General features: G+C 46.5%; 1 protein-coding gene across 1 annotated transcript in view; it reads right to left on the reverse strand.

Annotated features, from left to right (window-relative positions):
* Nucleotides 1-4,529: 4,529 nt before the first annotated feature.
* Ankdd1a (ankyrin repeat and death domain containing 1A) overlaps nucleotides 4,530-21,679 on the reverse strand; it is a 31,274-nt gene continuing 14,124 nt past the window's right edge. Inside the window, 11 exon segments of the mRNA XM_048793069.1 lie at nucleotides 4,530-6,593; nucleotides 7,372-7,503; nucleotides 8,637-8,841; nucleotides 10,477-10,572; nucleotides 11,518-11,616; nucleotides 13,138-13,236; nucleotides 16,992-17,090; nucleotides 17,219-17,317; nucleotides 17,867-17,965; nucleotides 20,682-20,780; nucleotides 21,453-21,557. Coding sequence (XP_048649026.1) covers nucleotides 6,532-6,593; nucleotides 7,372-7,503; nucleotides 8,637-8,841; nucleotides 10,477-10,572; nucleotides 11,518-11,616; nucleotides 13,138-13,236; nucleotides 16,992-17,090; nucleotides 17,219-17,317; nucleotides 17,867-17,965; nucleotides 20,682-20,780; nucleotides 21,453-21,557 — 1,194 coding nt within the window. The 3' untranslated portion in view covers nucleotides 4,530-6,531.

Consider the following 21,679-nt stretch of genomic DNA (forward strand, 5'->3'; position numbering starts at 1 on the left):
ATTTTATTTGTTTATTTTTATGTGGTGCTGAGGATCGAACCCAGTGCCTCAAGCATGCTAGGCAAGCACTCTCCCACTGAGCTACAGCCTCAGCCCCAGTATTAAGATTTTTGAGTTCTTTTTATATCCTAGAGATTAGTGCTCTATCTGATGTGCTTGTGGTAAAAATTTGCTCCCATTCTGTTGGCTCTCTATTCACCTCACTGATTGTTTCTTTTTCTGAGAAGAAGCTTTTTAGCTTGAATCCATCCCATTTATCAATTCTTGATTTTAATTCTTGTGCTATAGGAGTCTTATTAAGGAAGTTGGGGCCTAATCTGACATGATGGCGATTTGGGCTACTATTCTTCTAATAGGCGCAGTGTCTCTGGTTTAATTCCTAGGTCCTTGATCCACTTTGAGTTGAGTTTTGTGCATGGTGAGAGAGAGAGGGGTTTAATTTCATTTTGTTGCATATGGACTTCCAGTTTTCCCAGCACCATTTGTTGAAGAGGCTATCTTTTCTCCAATATGTTTTTGGTGCTTTTGTCTAATATAAGATAACTGTAATTATGCGTGTTAGTTTCTGTGTCCTCTATTCTGTACCATTGGTCTACCAGTCTACTTTGGTGCCAATACCCATACTGTTGCTCTGTAGTATAGTTTGAGGTCTGATATAGTGATACCACCTGCTTCACTCTTCTTGCTAAAGATTGCTTTAGCTATTCTGGGTCTCTTATTTTTCCAGATCACCCCAGTTCTTAACCCGTGAGTTTTATGGGCTCCTTTTGATATGTGATGTGACCCAAAGCCTGCCCCACACCTCCCAGAAACTATCCTGAAATCCATTGGAGAAAGAGCTTTCACTATAGATCTATAAGCTTACAGAGTATATTTAAATAGATTTTAAGCTTATGTCTTGCAAAAGGAGGGAATAACAATAGAGAAAGAAAATACACATTGGAAAAGATTGAAGTGTACTTTTTAAATATAAGGAAAATCATAATTAGCAAGGTAAACCTGTGCTCTGAAAGAAGCACGTTTCCAAAGAGGGAGTGAAACAAAGCCATAAAACGGCAAATTCCCTAAAAACTGATCAGGCTGTTTTTCAGGAAGGAAGCAGGTCCAGAAACCTAGGACCTGACCAAAAATAACCTTCAGAACTTGGTGGAACCTGAGGAATGAAAATTGGGCCTCACAGACCTAGAATAAAGGGAGGGGTGCAGGAAGCTCCAGAATCATCCGCAAGATGCCCTGGGCCAGCAGACCATCTGGAGTGCTGGCTGACCCAAGTCTCCCAGTTGCAACCAATAGCCCTCCAGTCCCCTCACCCAAAGCCACATAAATGCCTTCGCTGCTGATGAGGGAGACAGATTTGAGTGTCCTCCTGTCTCCTTGTCAGATGACCCACAATAAGGTTCTTCCTTTTGGCAAAAAGGCAGTCACATGGTACTGGGTTCTATGCATGTCATGCAGCAGATTCTTGCTCAGTTATAGGAATCTATTCTGTTCAGTTTTTTTGTCTTAGGAGACATCAATTTTTAAATTATGGGGTGAAGAATGAACTTTCAGCATCCCTTCTGCACCCCTTTAAATCTCTCCTTGTCCTTCCATACTCTGTTCCAGCAACACCAATCCTCAGATGCATCTATTGCCACACCTCCAGGCCCCTGCATAGATGGCACTCTTAACTGAGTCTGTCCTTTCCCCACTACTTTCTCCTCTGTGAACTTCTCAGACCCCCTTCTTCAAGGAAGAATAAATCCCATAATTCTTCACACTCACCCACTATAGGGCCACTTACAGAATATTACACTTACTCAGGTCCAAGCCCCTCTCCTTCACTCTAAGCTTCTGGGGGCAAGAACTATGGGCTACTTACCTCCGTACTGGCTCCGGGCAGGCTGCCAGCACAGGGGTGCTCTGGGACTGTGTACTGGTGGGGCCACGCTGAGAGCGAGCTCACACAGAACCCACCCAGGATAGACTCTTGCCTGCTTTGACACTGTTTGGATTTCCCAAACAAAAGAAATGAGGATTGAATCTGAGAGATTAGTTCAATGTTTATTTAAGGACATGCTTTTTTACCTCAACAAAAAAAAAAATACAAAATTCTTTTTGTAAAATTCATCCAAATAAATTATCAAAGTCCCATGTACTACAAAAGACACCTGTAATTCCGGCTACTCAGGAGGCTGAGGCAGAAGGAGTTGGAAACCAATTTATTGAGACCCTATCTCTAAATAAAATAAAAAAGGGACAGGGATATAGCATAGGAGGTAGAGCATTCCTGGGTTCAATCCCCAGTATTGGAAAACTTTTTTGAAAAAAACTTTTCCAAATGGAATAGATGATGGCCATGTTGCCCAAGCTGGTCTTAAACTCCTGGATTCAAGCAATCCTCCTGCCTCAGCCTCCCAAGTAGTTAGGACTATAGGAATCTGCCATCACAGTTGGTCTTTTCTTTTTCTTCTTCTTCTTCTTTTTTTGTTTTTGTTTTTGTTTGTTTGTTTGTTTTGTTTGAGATGGGGTCCTGCTATGTTACCCAGGCTGGTTTTGAACTCCTAGTATATTAATTAGCTTCCTGTCTCTGCAACAAAATATCTGAGATAATCAACTTTTTAAAGAAATATTTTTATTTTATTTGTTTATTTATTTTTTTTATGTGGTGCTGAGGATCAAACCCAAGGCCTCCCACGTGCCAGGCAAGTGCTCTACCGCTGAGCCCCAGCCCCAGCCCGATAATCAACTTTTAAGGAGGAAAGGTTTATATTTGCTCACATTTCAGTCCGCAGTCACTTGGACCTGTTGCTGTGGTAGCACAGCCCATCATGGCAGAAGCACATGAAGGAGGATGTCTGTTCACCTCCGGGCAGCCAGGAAGCAAGGAGGAAGAGGAAGAGACCGGCATCCTGATATCCCCATCAAGGGCATCAAGTGACTTAACTTTCTTCTAATAGGCTGTACTTCCTAAAAGGTTCCACCACTTCCCAATAGTGCCACCAGCTGGGGGCCAATCCTTCAACCCACGGGTCTTTGGAGGACATTCCAGGTCCAAGCTACAGTACCTGGGTTCAGGTGATTCTCCAGCGTCTGCTGCCTGAGGATTACAAGTGCATAGCACTGTGCCCAGCCTGATGGGTTGATTTTTAAAAGCTTTTTCTTTTATTCCTTTTTATAATTTTATTTTTAGATCTAGAGAAAAGTTGGGCAGAAGGTACAGAGAATTTCAATATATCCTTCTTTTATTTATACAAGTAGAAGCAAATAAAAATATATTTTTGGTTTCTTTCCTTTCTTACACAATCAGCATACCATATGTACTGATCAGATCTTGATTTTTTTCTACTTAATTTATTCTGAAGCTCTTTTGAAACAATACTTGGAAAGTATCCATGATCTTTTGTTTTAATTTTTTTTTAAAGAAAAAGAGAGAGAGAATTTTAATTTTTTTTTTTTTTTTTTTTTTTTTAGTTTTCAGTGGACACAACATCTTTGTATGTGGTGCTGAGGATCGAATCCGGGCTGCACGCATGCCAGGCAAGCATGCTACCGCTTGAGCCACATCCCCAGCCCCTCTTTTGTTTTAATTATTGAACCATACTTTATTTTACCCATCCTCTGAAGATGGTCATTCAGTTTATTTTTAAAAAACAAAAGATTGACCAGGCATGGTACTGCATGCCTGTAATCTCAGTGGCTTAGGAGGCTGAGGCAGGAGGATCATAAGTTCAAGGCCAGCCTCAGCAATTTAGCTGAGGCCTTAAGCAACTTAGTGAGACCCTATCTCAAAATAAAAAAGTAAAAAGGGTTGGGGATGTGACTCAGCGGTTAGGTGCCTCTGGGTTGAATCCCCAGTAACAAAAATAAAATAAAAAACAAGAGATTGGAAACAATGTAGTGATAAAAAACCTCATATGTCTGTTATTAGGTACATATATTGACTTATTATAGGACATGTCCCTAGAAGTGGGATTGCTGGACCAAGGGGGAGAGATGTCTGTGGTTTGGATAGACAAAGCCAGATTGCCTCTCAGAGGACTGGACCACTGTGTATGCCACCAGCCACAAGTGACAACTGAAGCCCCTTTCAGCTTTAACAGTTCTGATTCTGTCTCCTGTCAGTCCCGGCCCAGGGGAGAACTTTGTGGGGAGCTTTTCTGAGACGTGGGCTCCTAGAATGGCCACAGCTGTGCCACACAAGAGAGCCCACACTAGATACCAATGGCTTTCTGGCAGAACTTCTAGGTTATTCTGCACAGATGGTTTCTGAATTGTAGGAAATCAAAAAGCTTCCAAAGAGTCACATTTTCCTGGAAACCTACTCTCCTGCTGGGGTGACCGAGCCCCACAACCTGTGCTTGCCTGGCACCTGAAAGCGAAGCTCAGATTGGCTCTGTGGTCCAGTGTGGTTGTCACTTGTCTATTTACATCTCAAACGACTGAGGTGGGGGGTGTAGCTCAGTGGTAGAGCACTTGCCTAGCATGCCCAAGGACTGGGCTCAATCCCCAGCACCACCAAATGTGTATACATGTATTTTTTTCAAACAATTAAAATAGGATAATATTTAAAATCCATTTCCTCAGACCCACTAACCACATTTAAAGTGCTCAATAGCCACAGGTCACTAGTGGATACCATCTTGGACAGGGCAGATAGAAAACATTTTTGTAGAACATTCTACTGGATTATACTGCTCCAAAACAGTGACCCTTTGTATGCAGCTATTAAAAATGAAAAGAGGGTTGGCGTTTAGCTCAGTGGTAGAGCATGTGCTCGGCATAGGCAAAACCCTAGATTCAACCCCCAGCACCATAAAAAAAAAAAAAAAAGTACAGAAGAATGACAACTAAATGCCATCAGTGATCCTGGACTGGATCCTGGTCCAGAGAAAAGACATGAATGCTCAACCAGCAAAATTTGGATCAGGTCTGATATTAGCAAATAGCATTGCACAGTGTTAATTTCCTGGTTTAAAAGAGTATACTGTAGTTACATAAGACATTAATATTTGGGAAAGCTGCTTGAAGGGTATTTGGAAATTCTTCATACTATTTCTGCAACATTTTTGTAAGTCTGAAATTATTTCAAAATTTAAAAAGTTTTAAAACATAAAAATTATAAAATAAGGGCTGGGGTTGTGGCTCAGCATAGAGCATTTGCCTAGCACATTCGAGGCGCTGGGTTCGATCCTCAGCACCACATAAAAATAAATAAATAAATAAAATAAAGGTATTGTGTCCAACTACAACTAAAACATATTTTTAAAATACTTTAAAAAATTATACAATAAGAGGGGAAAATGAGCATGCACTTGTAAGGAGCCTCTCCCATAGACATGCCAGGCCAGGCTGGGACTCACTAAGTTGCTAGCTGTAAAGAACAGCAGCCACAGGCATGCTTAGTCACAACTGGACACAGTTGATTAGGACCATCATCTAGAGACAGGCAGAACAACACTGGAGCGTGGTAACAATGAGCACCAACTTGGAACTGCACATAAACTGCTTGTCCTGCCACATCAGAGAGCTTTGCTCTGAGGAATAAGTGAGACTGGCCACCTTGCTGTCCATCCATCCCCAGATCGAATCCACCATTCCCTGATGTCCAACCATCAGCTGGAGAGAACCACTGGACAATAACAACATCTGCTCTTGTTAAGAGAAGTTGTGTGGCATCAGAGGTACTTTGGGGCTGGAGGTTGCCTTAGTATTGTGTGATGTGCTTGTAGTGTTTAATTAGTGTACATTAGATGCAGTTAGGGTGCTCCAACACAACCAACACTTTTTGCATTAATTGTTTGTGTTTGATGATTGGTGGGATCAAATATACGCTTGCATTTAAAGACAATCCACCTCCGAACAATTATTAATAGCGCCACTCACAATAGCACCCCTCCTGTCCAAATATACAAATAAATTTGTAACTACAGGTAGGACAAGCGTGCCCAGGCGTGGACAAACACACACCTGTAATCCTAGCTGCTGAGGCTAAAGCAGGAGGATCACAACTTTGAGGTCAGCCTCAGCAATTTAGTGACACCTTGTCTCAAAATAAAAAAAATAAAAAGCTGTTGGGGATGTAGCTCAGTGGTAGAGAGCTCCTGGGTTCTATCTCAGTACAGCAAAACGCAAGCACACACTAACAGTGAACAAATTAAGAAGAGTTCATTTTGAAAGAGACAGATGGAGCCCTTTCCCTGGGTTGGGTGGGAGGCCTGCTGTGTTTGACAACAGACCCCTGGGCAAGTAGCTACTCCTCCCTGGGCCTCAGTGTTCTATCTGTAAAGATGTCCCTTGAATAGCAGGGAAGAGACTGTGAGTGTCCAAGAAAATGGAGGTGAAAATGAGCAAAGAGTAAGGACCTGGGACGGGATCATTGCAAAACCTAGAACAGGCCTCTGGACCAGTCCTCCCCAAAAGGATTATAAGCATTTGCCTGCTGGTGTCTGCTTCACTACGCACTTTAGTAGAAACAGTTGTGGGTCTGTTAACAGTGGTCATTTGAAAAGCACTTAAGGGTTGGTCATCTTCTGTTCAGGTGGCCCCTGATTACATGGCTGTGCACCTCCTGGGGGCCTTCGGCTCAGCATTTGCTTTCTTCCTAATACTCTCTGCAAAACACAAGAATCTTATGGCTTCAGTTCTACCCTCCAGGGCAGGTTTTATGTTTTAATTTCCTGCCGGACTTGGTGCTAAGAAAAGGTACAACAACTTTATATGAGAATATTTTGGAAAAAGATAAAAGCCATCCCTAATTCCTCCACCCCCAAATAATTCTCTGCTTTCCCACCTTGCCTATGGCAGCCACGGGACAGCCAGCACCCTAGGGACATTACAAGTTTAAAACTTTTTTGTCGTGAGCTGATTTTGTTTTTTAATGAGGAATTAGTGCCAGACCTTTTATCCTCCTGGCCTGAAGGTCCCACGGGACTCTCTGAGTCCCAAATCAGGATTTTGGGATTGGCATGATTAAGTAGGTTGTGATGACCTCAGAAGTTTTATTTTCCAGATCTGACTGGTTCAACTCATATTAAGTCAGTTGGGTTCTCAAGTCTTATTTTGTGAAAAAGAAGTCTGAAGGCTGTTCTAGACTTATTCCAAACTAGGGGCGAAATTCAAGGCATGGAGGGTTGGCAAGGGAGAGATTATAGGGGGCTGTGAAAATCAGAGGGTTCGTTTAGGCCGCCCACTCTCACTACAGGGATGGAGAAACCAGGGCCAGGGGGCACTGTGATTTGCCCAAGGCTCCTTCTGGGTTTGAGGAGGAAGGAGGGCTAGGACTAGGAATCTGGAAGATTCAGTTAGCATCACAGCTTTCTGGTCTGAGCAGCCCCTTGGGGCTGGGCCACATTCCAGCTAGGGGACACAGCTTGTGAGTCCAACTCTTACCAGCCAGGTCTCTCCTGCCAATGGCCACCAGGCCCTCGAACAGCGCTTTACTGGGATTCTCACCAGCCATGACCATGCCATGCAGCCAGATGAGCAGCATCCTGTGGCCATGCTCCTGATAGCTCCTGGTGCCTGAGGATGACAAGGGAAGAGAGAGGAGCCATCCATGTCTATGTGGCCTTCTGTAGCCTCCTGAGCATGCCCAGCTACAAAAGAGGCCAAGGACCACCTCAGGCCTCTCTAGCAGGCTCAGCCCAGAGGTGGCTGGGGGTGGGGAGGAGCTGCATCTCAGATGGGGTGGTGTCAGAGTTTGTATCTCAGGGACCTAGAACATCCCTAGTCCCAGGCTTTCTCCTGAGCATCCGCTACACAACCTGTCAGTGTCACTCTGAAGAAAGAAATGGCATATGTCCCTACGGTAGCAGGATGCACACAATTATGTGCCTCATCTCTTTGACTGGTCACAATCTGTGCCTTGCATGCTAGTGGCCTTGTTTTCCAGTGAGCAGAGGGCTTACTGAGAGGCAGAGCTGGCCATGTTCTTTTCCCTACACTAGATGTTCTCAGCCTTACCTGCTCCTTGGAAAGATCCGGGAAGCATGGGAAAATATTGGCACCATGGGCTCACCTCACCCCAATGCAGATGTGGCCGAGTCTGGGTATGGCTTAGGCCTTGAGCAGTTTCAAAGCTTCTCAGGTGATCCCAGCATACAACCAGGTTTGGGAAGTAACTGTCCACACTATCCTGTGTCCAGTGTTGGGGGTTAACGTGTTTTAAACCCTCATGACTAAGTCAGATTTTCCTGCCTGGGATGCAGACAGATGCTTGGCCACATCATCAGATCCAGATTAGTTGGTTCGCTGTATCCTGTGACTTTTGTGTTCTTCTCTGGGTCCTCAGCAGACACTTCCTCATGGTGCTTGCCCTTGATGTGACTGGTGGGAAAACTCAACTGGTCAACCCAGTTACCTCAACACAATTAAATAGTATTTGCCCTGACTCCCACAATTTACAAATCTCCTTTATCATACATGAGAATTCCTATCTGTAATAGAGTTTACGTTTGGACTCTCAGCTTTGGTTGATTCTGAAGACTGTGAAGTCCTCAGGTCACTGGGAGGGGAGGAGGGCATACACCCTGTGCAAGGGGCCAGAGGTGGGAAGGGGCATGTGGGTTGCACAGCCTTTTTCCTCAGGAGCACAGAACAACTCAAGTGCCCCTCACCCCTCTGTGCCTGGTTGCTGGCGGGGAGAAGGCTGGTACCTGTCCACTGTTGCTCGATGGCATAGATGTGTGCCTCGGTGAACTCCCAGGAACATGCCAGCTTCTTCCACTCCTGGGGCCGCAGATACCTGGAGGCCAGTCGCCACAGCACAGAGCGGAACTGCTGTGTTTCTTGCCGATGGTCCTGCTTAAAGGACAAGCTCTCCCCCGAGGAGTCACTGGGATCCCTGCATGAAAGGTGGTCCTGTGGGAAGATCCCAAAAGTGAAGAAGCCATGGGGGAGGGGGTTTCCGTGCCAAGCTCCCTCTCGTGGTCTTGAATAGGAGTAATACAGGGCTGAAGCCCCAATTACCCTACGACCACCTCTGCTGAGGAGCCTGGAACTGGAGTCAGTGGGGCCTGAGGCTCAGTGTCCACTGGAACCATGACTCCACGCCATGCCTTGGAACCCAAGGTGCTCGCACACTCCTTCCACCCAGAATTCGGTTTCTCTCCTCCCGGACTGTCAACCCCACTGCCATAGTCAAAAGAGCACTCCTGTGCCACCTCCTCCAGGAGGCCTTCCCAAATTGCTCTGGTCAGAAGCCTTTCTCTCTCAGTGCTTTTTGTTTGATTTGGTTTTCGATTTGTTTGTGTTTTGGGCCCTATGCATGCTAAACAAGCCTTCTACCACTGAGCCACAGCCCCAGTCCCTTTTGGGGTTCTTACAGCATGTTTGTCAACAGAATGACTCAGAAGCTATGGCCAAAACCAGGCAGGCTTACCAAATCCCAGCAAATAGTGAAGGCTGGGGTTACAGGGTCCTTCCTAGGCAAAGTGGGTAATAATATTAGGGGTTACAAAAGAATTCAGAAATAGCATGAATTAAACCCACAAAACCCAAGGCCCCCCTAAAGGTAATGGATGTTGCGTTCTGGTTGTTTCAAAATTCGAGGTGAAAAAAATTACCTGGCATTTGCAGCTCCAGATCTTGCATCCTGGTCAACCATCTGTGGCCAGTCACCTGGGAGGTGATGATCCAGGAGCCTGGTTCTCACCAGGGTGTTAAAAATTGTTTCTTAGGGGCTGGGGTTGTAGCTTAGTGGTAGAGCACTTGTCTAGCATGTGTGAGGCTCTGGGTTTGAGTCTCAGCACCACATATAAATAAATAAAATGACATACATCAACAACTAAAAAAGAATTGTTTCTTAGGGCCAGGCATGGTGGCACATGCCTGCCATCCCAGTGGCCTGGGAGGCTGAGGCAGGAGAATCACAAACTCAAGGCCAGCTTGGACAACTTAGTGAGACTCTGTCTCAAAATAAAATAAAAAGGACGGAGAGTGTGCTCAGTGGTAAAGCACTTATCTAGCAAGCACTTGCCTTGGGTTCAATCTCCAGTACTTTGAAAAAAGTTCACATTAATTTCAAAAACTAAGGCAAATGCAAAAGTTTTCTATGTATGAAGACATCCCCAAGGACACCCAAAAAACTCCCCATTCCCTATTCCTATTTGCTGATTGGAACAGCCCATACGTGACTTTACATTGTGTTCCTCTGCTTCCCCCAGTCTATGGCAGATATCACCAATCATTTCCAGCACACTTTCCCTCTAGGTTCAGAAAGTTGCCTAAATGAAATATTCTGCAATTTCAATCACCCGGAGATGTCACTGAGATGGAACCAACTTGCCATCTCCTTATTCACCCATGCAATTCGGTCATGTGCATTCGCCAGGAGCTACTGCAGTGTCCAGCCACAAGAACACAGGCGTGGACCTCAGTCTCAGTTTGCCTGGGTGCAAAGCAGGGATTCTCACCCACTTGGAGACAGGGATCCCAGAACTGGCCAGGACCCGAACTCAAAACCAGCTCTACCAGTGGAGCATGGGACCCCCATACCTTCTCCCACCTGTAGAAACGGTCTGCTTTTATGATCATGTCCACCAAGTTGACGTGGTTGCTGCGGGCGGCCACTGCCAGGGCGGTTTTTCCTTGCTGCAAGCAAGAGGCAGAAGGGAAGCCCGAGTTTCCAGTGCAGTGTGGTCTCTGCCACTGACTATAAACAGCCTGTGAGCTGATGTTATCCCCAACCCCATTTTTTTTTTAGTTGTAGATGGACACAATACCTTTATTTTGTTTGTTTATTTTTTTATGTGGTGTCAGGGATTGAACCCAGCACCTCACGCATGCTAGGCAGGCGCTCTACCACTGAGCCACAACCCCAGCCTCCCCAGCCCTATTTTTCAGATGAAGAAATCAGAGCCCCGAGAAGAGAGTGTGGGCTCATTGGTTCATGTTTGTTCACCCTCCCGCTGGTGCCAGCTCCTGTGCCCCAGGCCTCCCAGTCACCTCCAGGGACCCACAGTGGGATGGGAAATTGCTCTTGACATCTGGACAGCTTCCCCAGGGGCCCAGCTCAAAGCAGGGAGCCCTTTCCCAGGCCTAGCCTGATCCTGGTCCCCAACTCTGACCCCACCACCCAGGCTGACCTTGCTGAGTGAGGTGTGCAAGTGCCCTCCCCTCATGCACCTGTGATCTCCAGCCTCATCCCAAGCCTTCAGCTCCTCAGAGACTTCCAATCACCGGAGGAGGTAGCCACCCACAGGCACAAAGTGCCAGGAAGCGTCCCCAAACCCTGGTGCATACGCAGAGGGTGCTGGGTGGTGATACAGTACTCCTGCTACCCCCGAAACCCCTCAATGTAATTCAGGGAGTTTACAATCTGGTGGGGACCAAGCCATAGCCATAGCCCAAGCCTAGGTGGATGTTGAGGGACCTCAGGGGAGGGAAGGCAGGGAGTGGAAGGGCAGGAATGCTTTCTCAAGGAGGCTGCTTTTGAGCAGGGGAGAGGACTGAAGGAAAGAGACATTTGTAGCAGGGTCTCCGGCAAAGAAGGAGCCATGATGGCTCGAGAGGGAGGCCGGCTCTGAGCAGAGGTACCTTATCTCTCAGGGTTAAGTCGACCCCAGCCACGAGGAGCATCTCTGCTATGTCCTGCCAGGCGTGCTCAGCGGCCAGGTGGAGGGGCGTCTGCTGCCTCTGGAGAAGCCAAGGGGACAGATGAGCAGAAAAGCAAGTATGGTGGCCTGCTGCTCAGTGCCAGGGCAGGACCAGGGTGGGACACGCCCAAATTGGCCTTAACAAAGTTATGCTGTGGGGCAGGGGGTGGGGGTGAGCTGGGTTTAATCATTAACATAACACTCCATAATGAGCCTGGTGAATTTCTAGTCCTTTTACATATTTGAGATCATCTTGTACATACACTCTCAATCTTATTTCTCCACCTACCATAATGCTTGCCATGTATTATAAACTTTGATAAATACCATTTTTACTAAACTCTGTAATGGCCTATTTATGCCTGTACCATAATTTACCTAATCACTTCTCTATTATTAAATATTTGGGTCATTTTAAAATTGAGAATTAATAGTGAATAATGTTTTAGGTTGATTTTGGAGCAGGGGGTGTGTGTGTGTGCAGAGATCAAGCCCGAGGCCTTCCTTGCACACGCTGAGGTACATCCCTATCCTTACAATAAAAGTCTCTGTGCATGAACTTTTAATATATTTCTTGAGGCTCCATTCCCTGAAGGGCAAATGCAGATCTTTGCAAAGGTATATGACATAGTCTGCCAAACTGCTTCCCATTCTCCAGTGGTTGTGTGGGCTGGCACTGACTGTGATATGATTGTGGGGGTGGTTGTGGGGACAGGGATTTAAAAGGGCTCCTTATAGATCATAACTTCAGGACTCAGGACTCTTGTTATATAAGAATGCCCCCTTCACCCATCCCCTGAGAATTTTCTCTAGGGAAAAGAAATCAATGAAAGTTGAATATGAGATGTTTACTGCAGCATTGTGTGTGTGTGTGTGTGTGTGTGTACACACATATATATAATACCTAATATTATATACAATATTATGTATCTTATATAATAGATAATATTATATGTACTACATATATAACATATACATATTATATGCATGTGTGTGTGTATATATATATATATATATATATATATATATAATCTATCTCATAATAAAAACTGGAAAACATCCAAAATGTTCAAAATAGAGAAATGGTTAATAAAATGATACGCTTTTAACAGATATTCAAACAACATTTTAAAAAAATGGTACTGGGAATTTAATCCAGGGGCACTTTATCACTGAGCAATATATATTCCCTTTTTATTTTCTTATTTTGAGACAGGGTCTTGCTAAGTTGTTTAGGGCCTCTCTAAGTTGTTGAGGCTGGCCTCAAACTTGTGACCCTTCTGCCTGAGACTCCCAGGTTGCTGAGATTACAGGCATGTGCCACCACAACTCAGCATCAAACAACATTTTTAAAAGCTAAAAAGAGTAACAACTAAGGTTATCATTACATATAATTATAATGTACCAATAAAAATTATGGGAAAATAAAATAAAATAGAAATAAAAGCTAAAAAGCAAATTTCTTTACTCCGGACCACTCTGGGAGTCATGGCCCAGCCCTGCCAGCCTTAGAGAGCACCCAGAGGCTCCCTGGGCCTGGATGGTTTCTGTAGACACTTACATTGTCGATGGCATCCAGGTTACTGCGGGCCTCGATGAGGAGCTGGACCAGGGCAGGGAAGTTGTGCCTCACAGCCAGGTGCACAGGAGAAGTACCCTGCTGTGGGAGGAGACCCACGGATCAATGGACGTGTCCCTCCCAGGACCTGCCCGGCTGCAGGTTGGGGCTGGGAGTCAGGAGCAGGGAGGGGTAGAGTGCTTCTGGGTTTGGCCCTTTTGGCATCTTAAACTACATTGGTGGTCTGAGGCAGTCACAGACCACCTGAATTCCTGAAGCCATCTGTAATACTGGTCCTCAAAGTGAGTGAGGGTCTGCACATCCAAGATTGAGACTACTATGCCATCTTGGAGGTGTGCTCACTGGGTGACACTGGACAAACCATTTCCTGTCCTCTGCTATCTTCATCTGGTAAGTGATCTTTGCTAAGGCCTCTTCTGGCAACACCACCTTCAGATTCTCTATTAATCCACATGTCTCAGAAGCACACATTCTTAATAGTTCTTCACCTTCAAATGGAAACACTGAGCTTCAGAAAACTTAAGCAGCTTTCCCAAGAACACACAGCACGGGCCAGCATGTAGGCAAGTGCCTGATAACTATTTATGTATGAAATGAACGAATAAAAGAATCAGACAGGAACAAAAAAGAGACTTAATTCCAAGCCCAGTGCTCATCCAAGACCTCTTTTGAGGCTGGGGAATATCATCCCCAGGGGTCCCCTTTAGTCCCCTGACTAAATAACACAATGGAGACACTTCCCCAGCATCCCCCTCTCTAGGCAATGGAGTAACGCACATATTGTGGAAGAGCTTGAAGCCAGTGAAGATGATGGTATAGATCTATACTTATTGTGGAAATTTATGTTCACCTGTTCAGTATAAAAGGGTTATAGAACATATAAATATATATATATTTCACAGAATGCCCACTATTGTCATTACCAGTTTAGGCCAAGGTCAGGGGAAGGTTTTTTTCAGTATTAGAAAACAAGATTTTCACAATACTATCATTTGTAATAAACAAGGTGATTATCTATCTAGACAGGTTAAGATAGTTGCCCCTACTCTGCCCTAGTAGAATTAATTTTAAAAAGTCATCTAGAAGCCAGGAGCAGTGGCACATACCTGTAATCCCAGCGGCTTGGGAGACTGAGGCAGGAGGATTGCAAGTTCAAAGCCAGCCTCAGCAACTTAATGAGGCCCTAAGCAACTCAGTGAGGCCCTCTCTCTAAAGGACTGAGGACATGGCTCAGTGGTTAAACACCCCTGGGTTCCATCCCAAGTACCCCCCAAAATAATAATAATATAGAAGAGAAGAATATCCAAGTGAATAGCATTTCTATATTAAAGCCCACAAGAAATGACACAAATTTAAAAAGCTACCCTGTTCACAATGATGGGCAAACAATATGAAATGTCTATGAAGGGTATAACTGGAAATGATTAAGACTCATGTAAACCAGAAGTTACATAAAATCACTGAAGGATGTGAAGGACATAAAGAAATAGCAAGACATCATGTTCCAAGTGAAAAAGTTAAATATTATAAAGATGACCACTGTGTCATTATTTTCAGGTTTAATGTAATCCCAAACCCCGAATGTCAAGTGCCATGAAAAGAAAGTTTTAAAATCCAGGTAAAATTACTCTGAAACTTCAACCGTCTCCTGAAATCATTTGCCAGATGAATGTGGTATCAAAATCAGGCCAAAAGAAGGCCTGTGAGAGGGGATGAGCCCAGACCGGACAGTGGCCCAAAGGCAGGAGCCATCATGGTGGCTTCCCGGGAGGTGGCAGGCTAGAGATACCAAAACAAAATATGCTGGATATGCCTTGGTCTTCCAGGAAACAGGTCTGAGCCATGTGGTGGGGAAGGAGAATGGTACGAAAATATGTTCAGCTTTTTCACTATTTTACATTTTGTCAATAAAATCCAAAAGAACCAAAAAGGACAAAAGGTCTTCCCAACCCATCACCCTTCTGCCCCATCCTCCCTACCCACCAACCCCACTGATAATCAGTTACTGCTTTTCTCAAGCAGGGGGCACTACTGGGGATTGAACCCAGGGGTGCTTAACCTCTGAGCCTCATCCCCAGCCCTCTTTATTTTTTATTTTGAGACAGGGCCTTGCTAAGTTGCTGAAGCTGGCTTTGATCTCACGGTCCTTCTTCCTCAGCCTTCCAAGTGGCTGGGGTTACAGGCATGTACCACCATGCCCAGCTCCAATTACTGCTTTTATCTGACTAATTCCAGAGATTTTTTAAGTATATATACAAGCAAAACCTTTTCTAATTCAAATTTAAAGTTTGAAAGTAGATTCATATGTAATTAGAAAACAATACAGAGATATCTGGTGTGTGCTGTAGTCAGTTTCCCCAATGCTATTGTAAATATCCCAAGGAGGGTATTGACAAGATCAGAAAATCCACTGATATTTAGACTGCTCCAGTTTCACCTGCGTTTGTTGTGTGTTTACTTCCATGCAATTTTATCACCTGTGTAGGTTTCTATATCTGCCACACAGTCAAGACACAGAACAGTTCATCACAAGGAGCCCTTATGTTGTCCTTGTATGACCCTTCTCCCTCCTCTACCTCACCCCTATCCCTAACCCCCAGCAACAAAATCTGTTTATTTCTATTGTTTTCATTTCAAGAATGTTAAATACGTGGGCTGGGCATGGTGATATACACCTGTAGCCCCAGCAAATCAGGAGGCCAAGGCAGGAGGATCAGAAGTTCAAGGCCAGCTTCAGCAACTTAGTGAGACCCTAGCAACTTCATGAAAAAGAAAGAAAAGAAAAGAAGAAAGAAAGAAAGAAAGAAAAGAAAAGAAGAAAGAAAGAAAGAAAGAAAGAAAGAAAGAAAGAAAGAAAGAAAGAAAGAAAGAAAGAAAGAAAGAAAGAAAGAAAGACTGGGGATGTAGCTCAGTGGTAGAATGTCCCAGGGTTCAATCACCAGTAGCGCATACACCAAAAAAAAAAAAGAAAGAAAGAAAGAAACAAAGTTGTAAAAGTAGAATCAGACAGACATAAACTTTGAGACTGGCTTTTTTCACCCAACATAATTCCCTTGAGATCTATCCAAGTTGTTGCACATGTCAATAGTTTCCTCCTTTGCATTGCTGAATTGTATTCCTTACATGCTGTGGTTTGAATGTGGCCCCCAGAGTCCACGTGTTGGAAACTTAATCCCCAGTGCAACAGTGTTGGGAGGTGGGACCTTCAAGAGGTGATTAGGACATGAAGGCTCTGCCCTCCTGAATGGAAAATGCCATTATCTTGGGTCAGGTGCAGTAGCACATGCCTGTGATCCCAGCAACTGGGGAGGTTGAGGCAGGAGGGTTCCAAGTTCAAAGCCAGCCTCAGCAACTTAGCAAGGCCCTATGCAATTCAGCGAGACCCTGTCTCTAAATAAAATATTTAAAAAGAACTGGGGATGTAGCTCAGTGGTTAAGCACCCTGAATTCAATCCCTGGTACCAAAAGAAAAAAGAAAGAAAATGCTGTTATTTCGGAAGTGGGTTTGAAAATTAAAAATAAAAAGTGGTGGGGATGCAGCTCAGTGTTAGAGCACCCCTGAGTTCCACCCCTAAGACCAGGGGAAAGAAAGACTCAGTGCATAAATGAGCAGAAAAGAGGAGCAGACAACTCAGCTGGGACAAAGTGCAAGCTTGATTTCAGTCCCGTTCCAGATAGAACATTATTTGACTTTCCTAAGTGCTGCCAGCTCCCCTGGTCCCAGCACCGACCACCCTCAATGGCTGAAGTGCCCCTTTCTCCCTGCTGTGCTTCATCAGTGTGGTCATGGGAGACTTTGCAATGGGGACTCCTTCAGTTGAGGCCCCCACACTTACATGATCAGCCACATTGGTGCAGCCTCCTGCATGAATGAGGGCCCGGCACATGTCCTCAGAGCCACCAAGAGCTGCGTAGTGGAGGCAGCTCAGCCTTTTCTAGAGGGAAGGAGGCATCAGTGCAGTGTCACAGGTCCTCCCAACGCGGGGTTGACACAGCACTCTGGGATCCATCTGCATCTCACAACCTGCGGGGGCTGAGGGCAGACATCAGGAGACCTGACTACCTGGGTGAGGGCGTTCACGTCGCTCCCGGCCCTGAGGAGCAGCTGCACACAGTCGGGGTGCACTCCTTCAGCAGCCGCATGCAGAGCCGTCAGACCTTCCTGAAACACACAAGGTGGGTGAGGATGGTGGGGAGGCTGAGGCCAGACCCCAAGGTGACAACCCTGTGCCATGGCTCCTAGGCCCCGTGGGTGCTCCACCACCCACTACTGAGGACGAGGGTCTTGGTCATTTGTGGCATCTGAGCCTGCATCTGATATTCTCACTGTGTGAAGCATGGACGGGGCACCTCAGTTCTCTGCTCCACATGTCTCTTCAGGTTCTCTCACCCTTCAAGCCATCACAGCCCCAGCTTCGTCTATTTCCTCCCACTCAAGCCAGGAAGTCCTCCCTGACCATCCTAGCCAACGTCCCCCCTGTGGAACACACAAGGAAGTCATGGTAGCCCATCATGCCTTGCTTCCACCCAGCCTGGATTCTGGATGCGGTTTATCTTTTCATAATTGGCGTTTTTCTGAGAACCTACACTCAGCTTCCAGGCTTCAGGGCCTCAACCAGGAGGAAATAGCCTGCTCTACAGGCTGGGGTTCCTCAAAGGTAGGAAGCCAGTGAGTATCCCACATCTCTGCATCCCCCAGGTGGTGACTCACCACATTCTGCTCCTCCAGGTCCAGCCCGATGTCCACAAGGCGCTGCAACACAGCCACATGGCCCTGGCTAGCAGCCAGGTGAAGGGCTGTGTTCCCCTCCTGTAGGGAGAAGAGCACCAGAGAGTCCAGCAGACATGGAGCCCTGGAGGCACACAGAGACTCACAGGATCCCAGCAGCACTGCCCCTCATTTTATAGACATGTTAGCTAAGGGCCAGAATTGACATGTCCAGGATCACAGGACAAGTATGTGACAAAGTACAGCCTATACTCTGGACCAATGCCACACTGTTCCCAAGAAATGTGTCAAAAACTACAACCAGGGCACCTTCAAGGGCAAATCCTTACACTTCAAGGCAGACACACTGCTTTCAAAATAAGTTGAGCATAGTGGTGCACACCTATAATTCCAGCTACTTGGGAGCTTAAGGAAGGAGGATTGCAAGTTCAAAGTCAGCCTCAGCAACTTAGCAAGGCCCAAAACAAGTTGGTGAGACCCTGTCTCAAAATAAAACATTAAAAAAAAAAAAAAGGGTTGGGGATTTGGTTTAGTAGCATCCCTGGGTTCAATTCCTGATACCAAAAATAAAATAAATAAAAATTTAAAAGGTTAGGGATATAGCTCAGTAGTAGAGCACCCCTGGGCTCAATCCCCAGTATGATATAATTAATTAATTAAAATCAACCCTACTTCACCCATACCCACCTAAAGCCAGTCGCCCCAGGTATCCAAGCCTGTGTTCAGAGACACATAGGAAGCAGGTAAACCACGAGGGGCCCACATATACCCCCAATTAGCAGGGTGCAGAGATGATTGTGGGGCTTTCTTCTTCCTTCTGGATTATAAACACCCACGTTCTGCTCTCCAAAGCTACAAGTACATTCAGGGACTGCCTCACAGGGAGTTTTTCCACTTTCCTGGGGCAGGGCAGGGGACTGGGGCAGGAGCTGGGCAGAAGGTGGCCTTAGCCTTGGGCCCGATGCCCTCTTCCCCCACCTGGGGGATGCCCAGCCTCTTTGCCTCTGTGTGGCCTCATCAGCAACATCTGGCCACTCCAAGTGGCCTGCAGCACCTCTGGGCCCTCACTTCAGCAGGTGTGGCTGACCTGTGCTATCCTTGACTCTGAGATCCATTCTCCTCAGCAGACCACAGGGTCCTAAACTTTGAAAAGCACCCCTCCCCAAATAAGATTTAAAATAAAAACACTTCTAATCTGAAAAACCGAAACTTAACAGGGGTATGCAATTCTAGAAGCTGCTTTCTAGAATTTCTGATTCTGGATGCATTCGCCATAGCTAGATTTTTTTTTTAATTTTTAATTTGTAGATGGACATAATATCTTTAAATTTATTTTTATGTGGTGCTGAGGATCCAGTGCCTCACACATGCTAGGCAAGCTCTCCACCACTGAGCTACAACCCCAGCCCTCAGTAGATTTTTCTCCTCTGAGTTTGATGCTTCTGTTTTCCTGGGGCCCTGAGGTTTTGCCTCCAAGGTGAGCCTGTCCTGCAGGGGGCTGTCCTTTCCTTTATCCCTCTGTGTTCCCAGTTCCTGCCACAGAGCAGGACCTGCTCAGCCTGTCTTTTCAGAATAAAGGAAACCAGTGTAATCTGAGTCTCTTATCCTCAAAAACTAAACGTGGACAGGTCCAGGGCAGACTCCAAGGGTTTGATGCCTTAGGAGGCAGCCTGGTGAGTGAGAGGAACATAGGGTGTATCAAGATGCTGTTTTCAAAGCCCACACTACCTTTATCTTGCTGTGGGACCTTGGCTAAGGCATCTCCCCCTCTGGGCCTCAGGTTCCACAGCTGTAAAAGCAAGAAAGCTGCACTGACCCTTAATGAAGACCCCTTCCAATGCCAAGATCCTGTGGTGTGTTTGTCTGTGAGCTCCCTGTCGCTACTTACAAACAGAACTCCCTTAAATCCTGGCCAAGCACACCAATCAGAGTACCCATGTATTATTAATCAGAAGATTAATAATGGAGCTCCTCCCTTTGTTGAAAGCATCGTTTAGAATTTTGCCCAATGACTCACTATGGTCCACCGATATGAGTCATTTTCAGGGTAGTCTCCCCTTCTCAGCTTGGTGAAATCCTGCTGGTAAGCTCTGCACCCTGAGTGAACTGCTCCCATTCTATGTTGCCACAACCATGGCAGAGCATAAATGCAGATGCATGGCTACCACCCCCCATCTCCTCCCCACATCCCAACAGTAGACACCCTGGAATAACAATCCTGCTCAACACCCTCCAGACAGCACCACCAACCAATCAGATTTGCTGTTCTGATTCCCTGACAGAATAACAGCCCCTTCCTAGGACTATGGTATGGATTTCCTCCAATAAGAAACTGCATGTTGGCCATATTTGTGGCCCAGCCCATAGCACAGGGTGGACCACAGTATGTGCACTGAAGTGCCTGCTGGGTGAACATCAGACACACTCTGATCTGTCTCTGGATACTGCCCCCCAGCACAGCTGGAGTCAGAAGTAGGCACAGGAAGCGGGGCACGGTGGCACACGCCTGTAATCCCAGTGGCTCAGGAGGCTAAGGCAGGAGGACGGCGAGTTCAAAGATAGCCTCAGCAAAAGTGAGATGTTAAGCAACTCAGTGAGACCCTGTCTCTGTATGAAATACAAAATAGGGCTGGGGATGAGGCTCAGTGGTTGAGTATCCCTGTTCAATCCCCAGTACCAGAAGAAGAGGAGGAGGAGGAGGAGGAGAACAATGACGACATAGGTGAGGTGCCAGAGTCAGGAAGGTAGCAGGAGGTTTTGCATCCTGGTCAAAGCCCAGACTTCACAGTCACAGTACCTTGTCTTTGACACTGTGGTCACAGCCAGAGCCCACGAGGAAGTCCAGAGCATCCAGCTGCCCGTGCTCAGCAGCCCTGTGAAACGCCGTCCTTCCCAGCTGGCCAGGACAAGAGAGAGAGAGTGACCTTCCTCACCCTGTCAGTGGGCATGCCCATTCTGCCCACTGGCCTTTGTTTCCCTACCTCTCTGGGCTTGCAGTGGCCTCTCCTGTCCAGATGTTCTCCCCCTTACTGCCCCTTGCCCCACACATCCTGCATGGAAAAGCCTGGACCTCACTTCCCAACAAGGGCCACTTGGGGGGAGGGTCTCCCACTGCAATCCTTTGGTGGCTCCCTGCTGCCTACTAAATGAAGAACAGATTCCTAAGACTGGGGTGTATATCTCCACAAGGGGTTCCCCATCCCTCCCATCTCACCCCAACCCACCTTCCTTCCCAAAATTCCAGTCCATCTGAACTCTGGGGCTCCCCATGCCTTCCAATCTTACCCCAAATCCAACTCCTTCAATGCCACCCTCTCCAGGACACAGCAGCAAGGCTCCCTTCTGTGCCCTGTCGAGTCCCTGCCAGGGCCTTTCTGAGGCAACTGCTCATGTTCTGCTTCTATCCCACCCATTTGTGCCCTGAGGTCTCCCCCAGACCAGTACTCCAGGTGGGACACAGTCACCCACAGATCAAAGGATGCACTCCAGAGTGCAGTAAGCCTCTAGGGCACAAGTGGCTCCAGGAGCCCCAGCCCATGGGAGGGAGGAGTGGCCTTGCCATTCTCACCTTGTCCGCGTGGTCCAGGGCTACATCCTCTAGGTCCTCCATTATGAACGCCAGCACAGGCACATGGCCTTTTTGGGCTGCGCAGTGCAGCAGAGTCAGGCCGTCCTGGAAACAAGCCCAGGGTGGGCCCTGCAGTCTGAAAAGGGAGGCCTTTGGCATGCCTGCCTGTCTCCCAGAACCCAGCTTTCCCATGGAAGCCACATGGTAAATCAGGAGTGGCCCCAGGC

Source organism: Marmota marmota, unplaced genomic scaffold, assembly GCF_001458135.2.
Source record: "Marmota marmota marmota unplaced genomic scaffold, marMar, whole genome shotgun sequence".
In the NCBI taxonomy this organism is placed as follows: domain Eukaryota; kingdom Metazoa; phylum Chordata; class Mammalia; order Rodentia; family Sciuridae; genus Marmota; species Marmota marmota.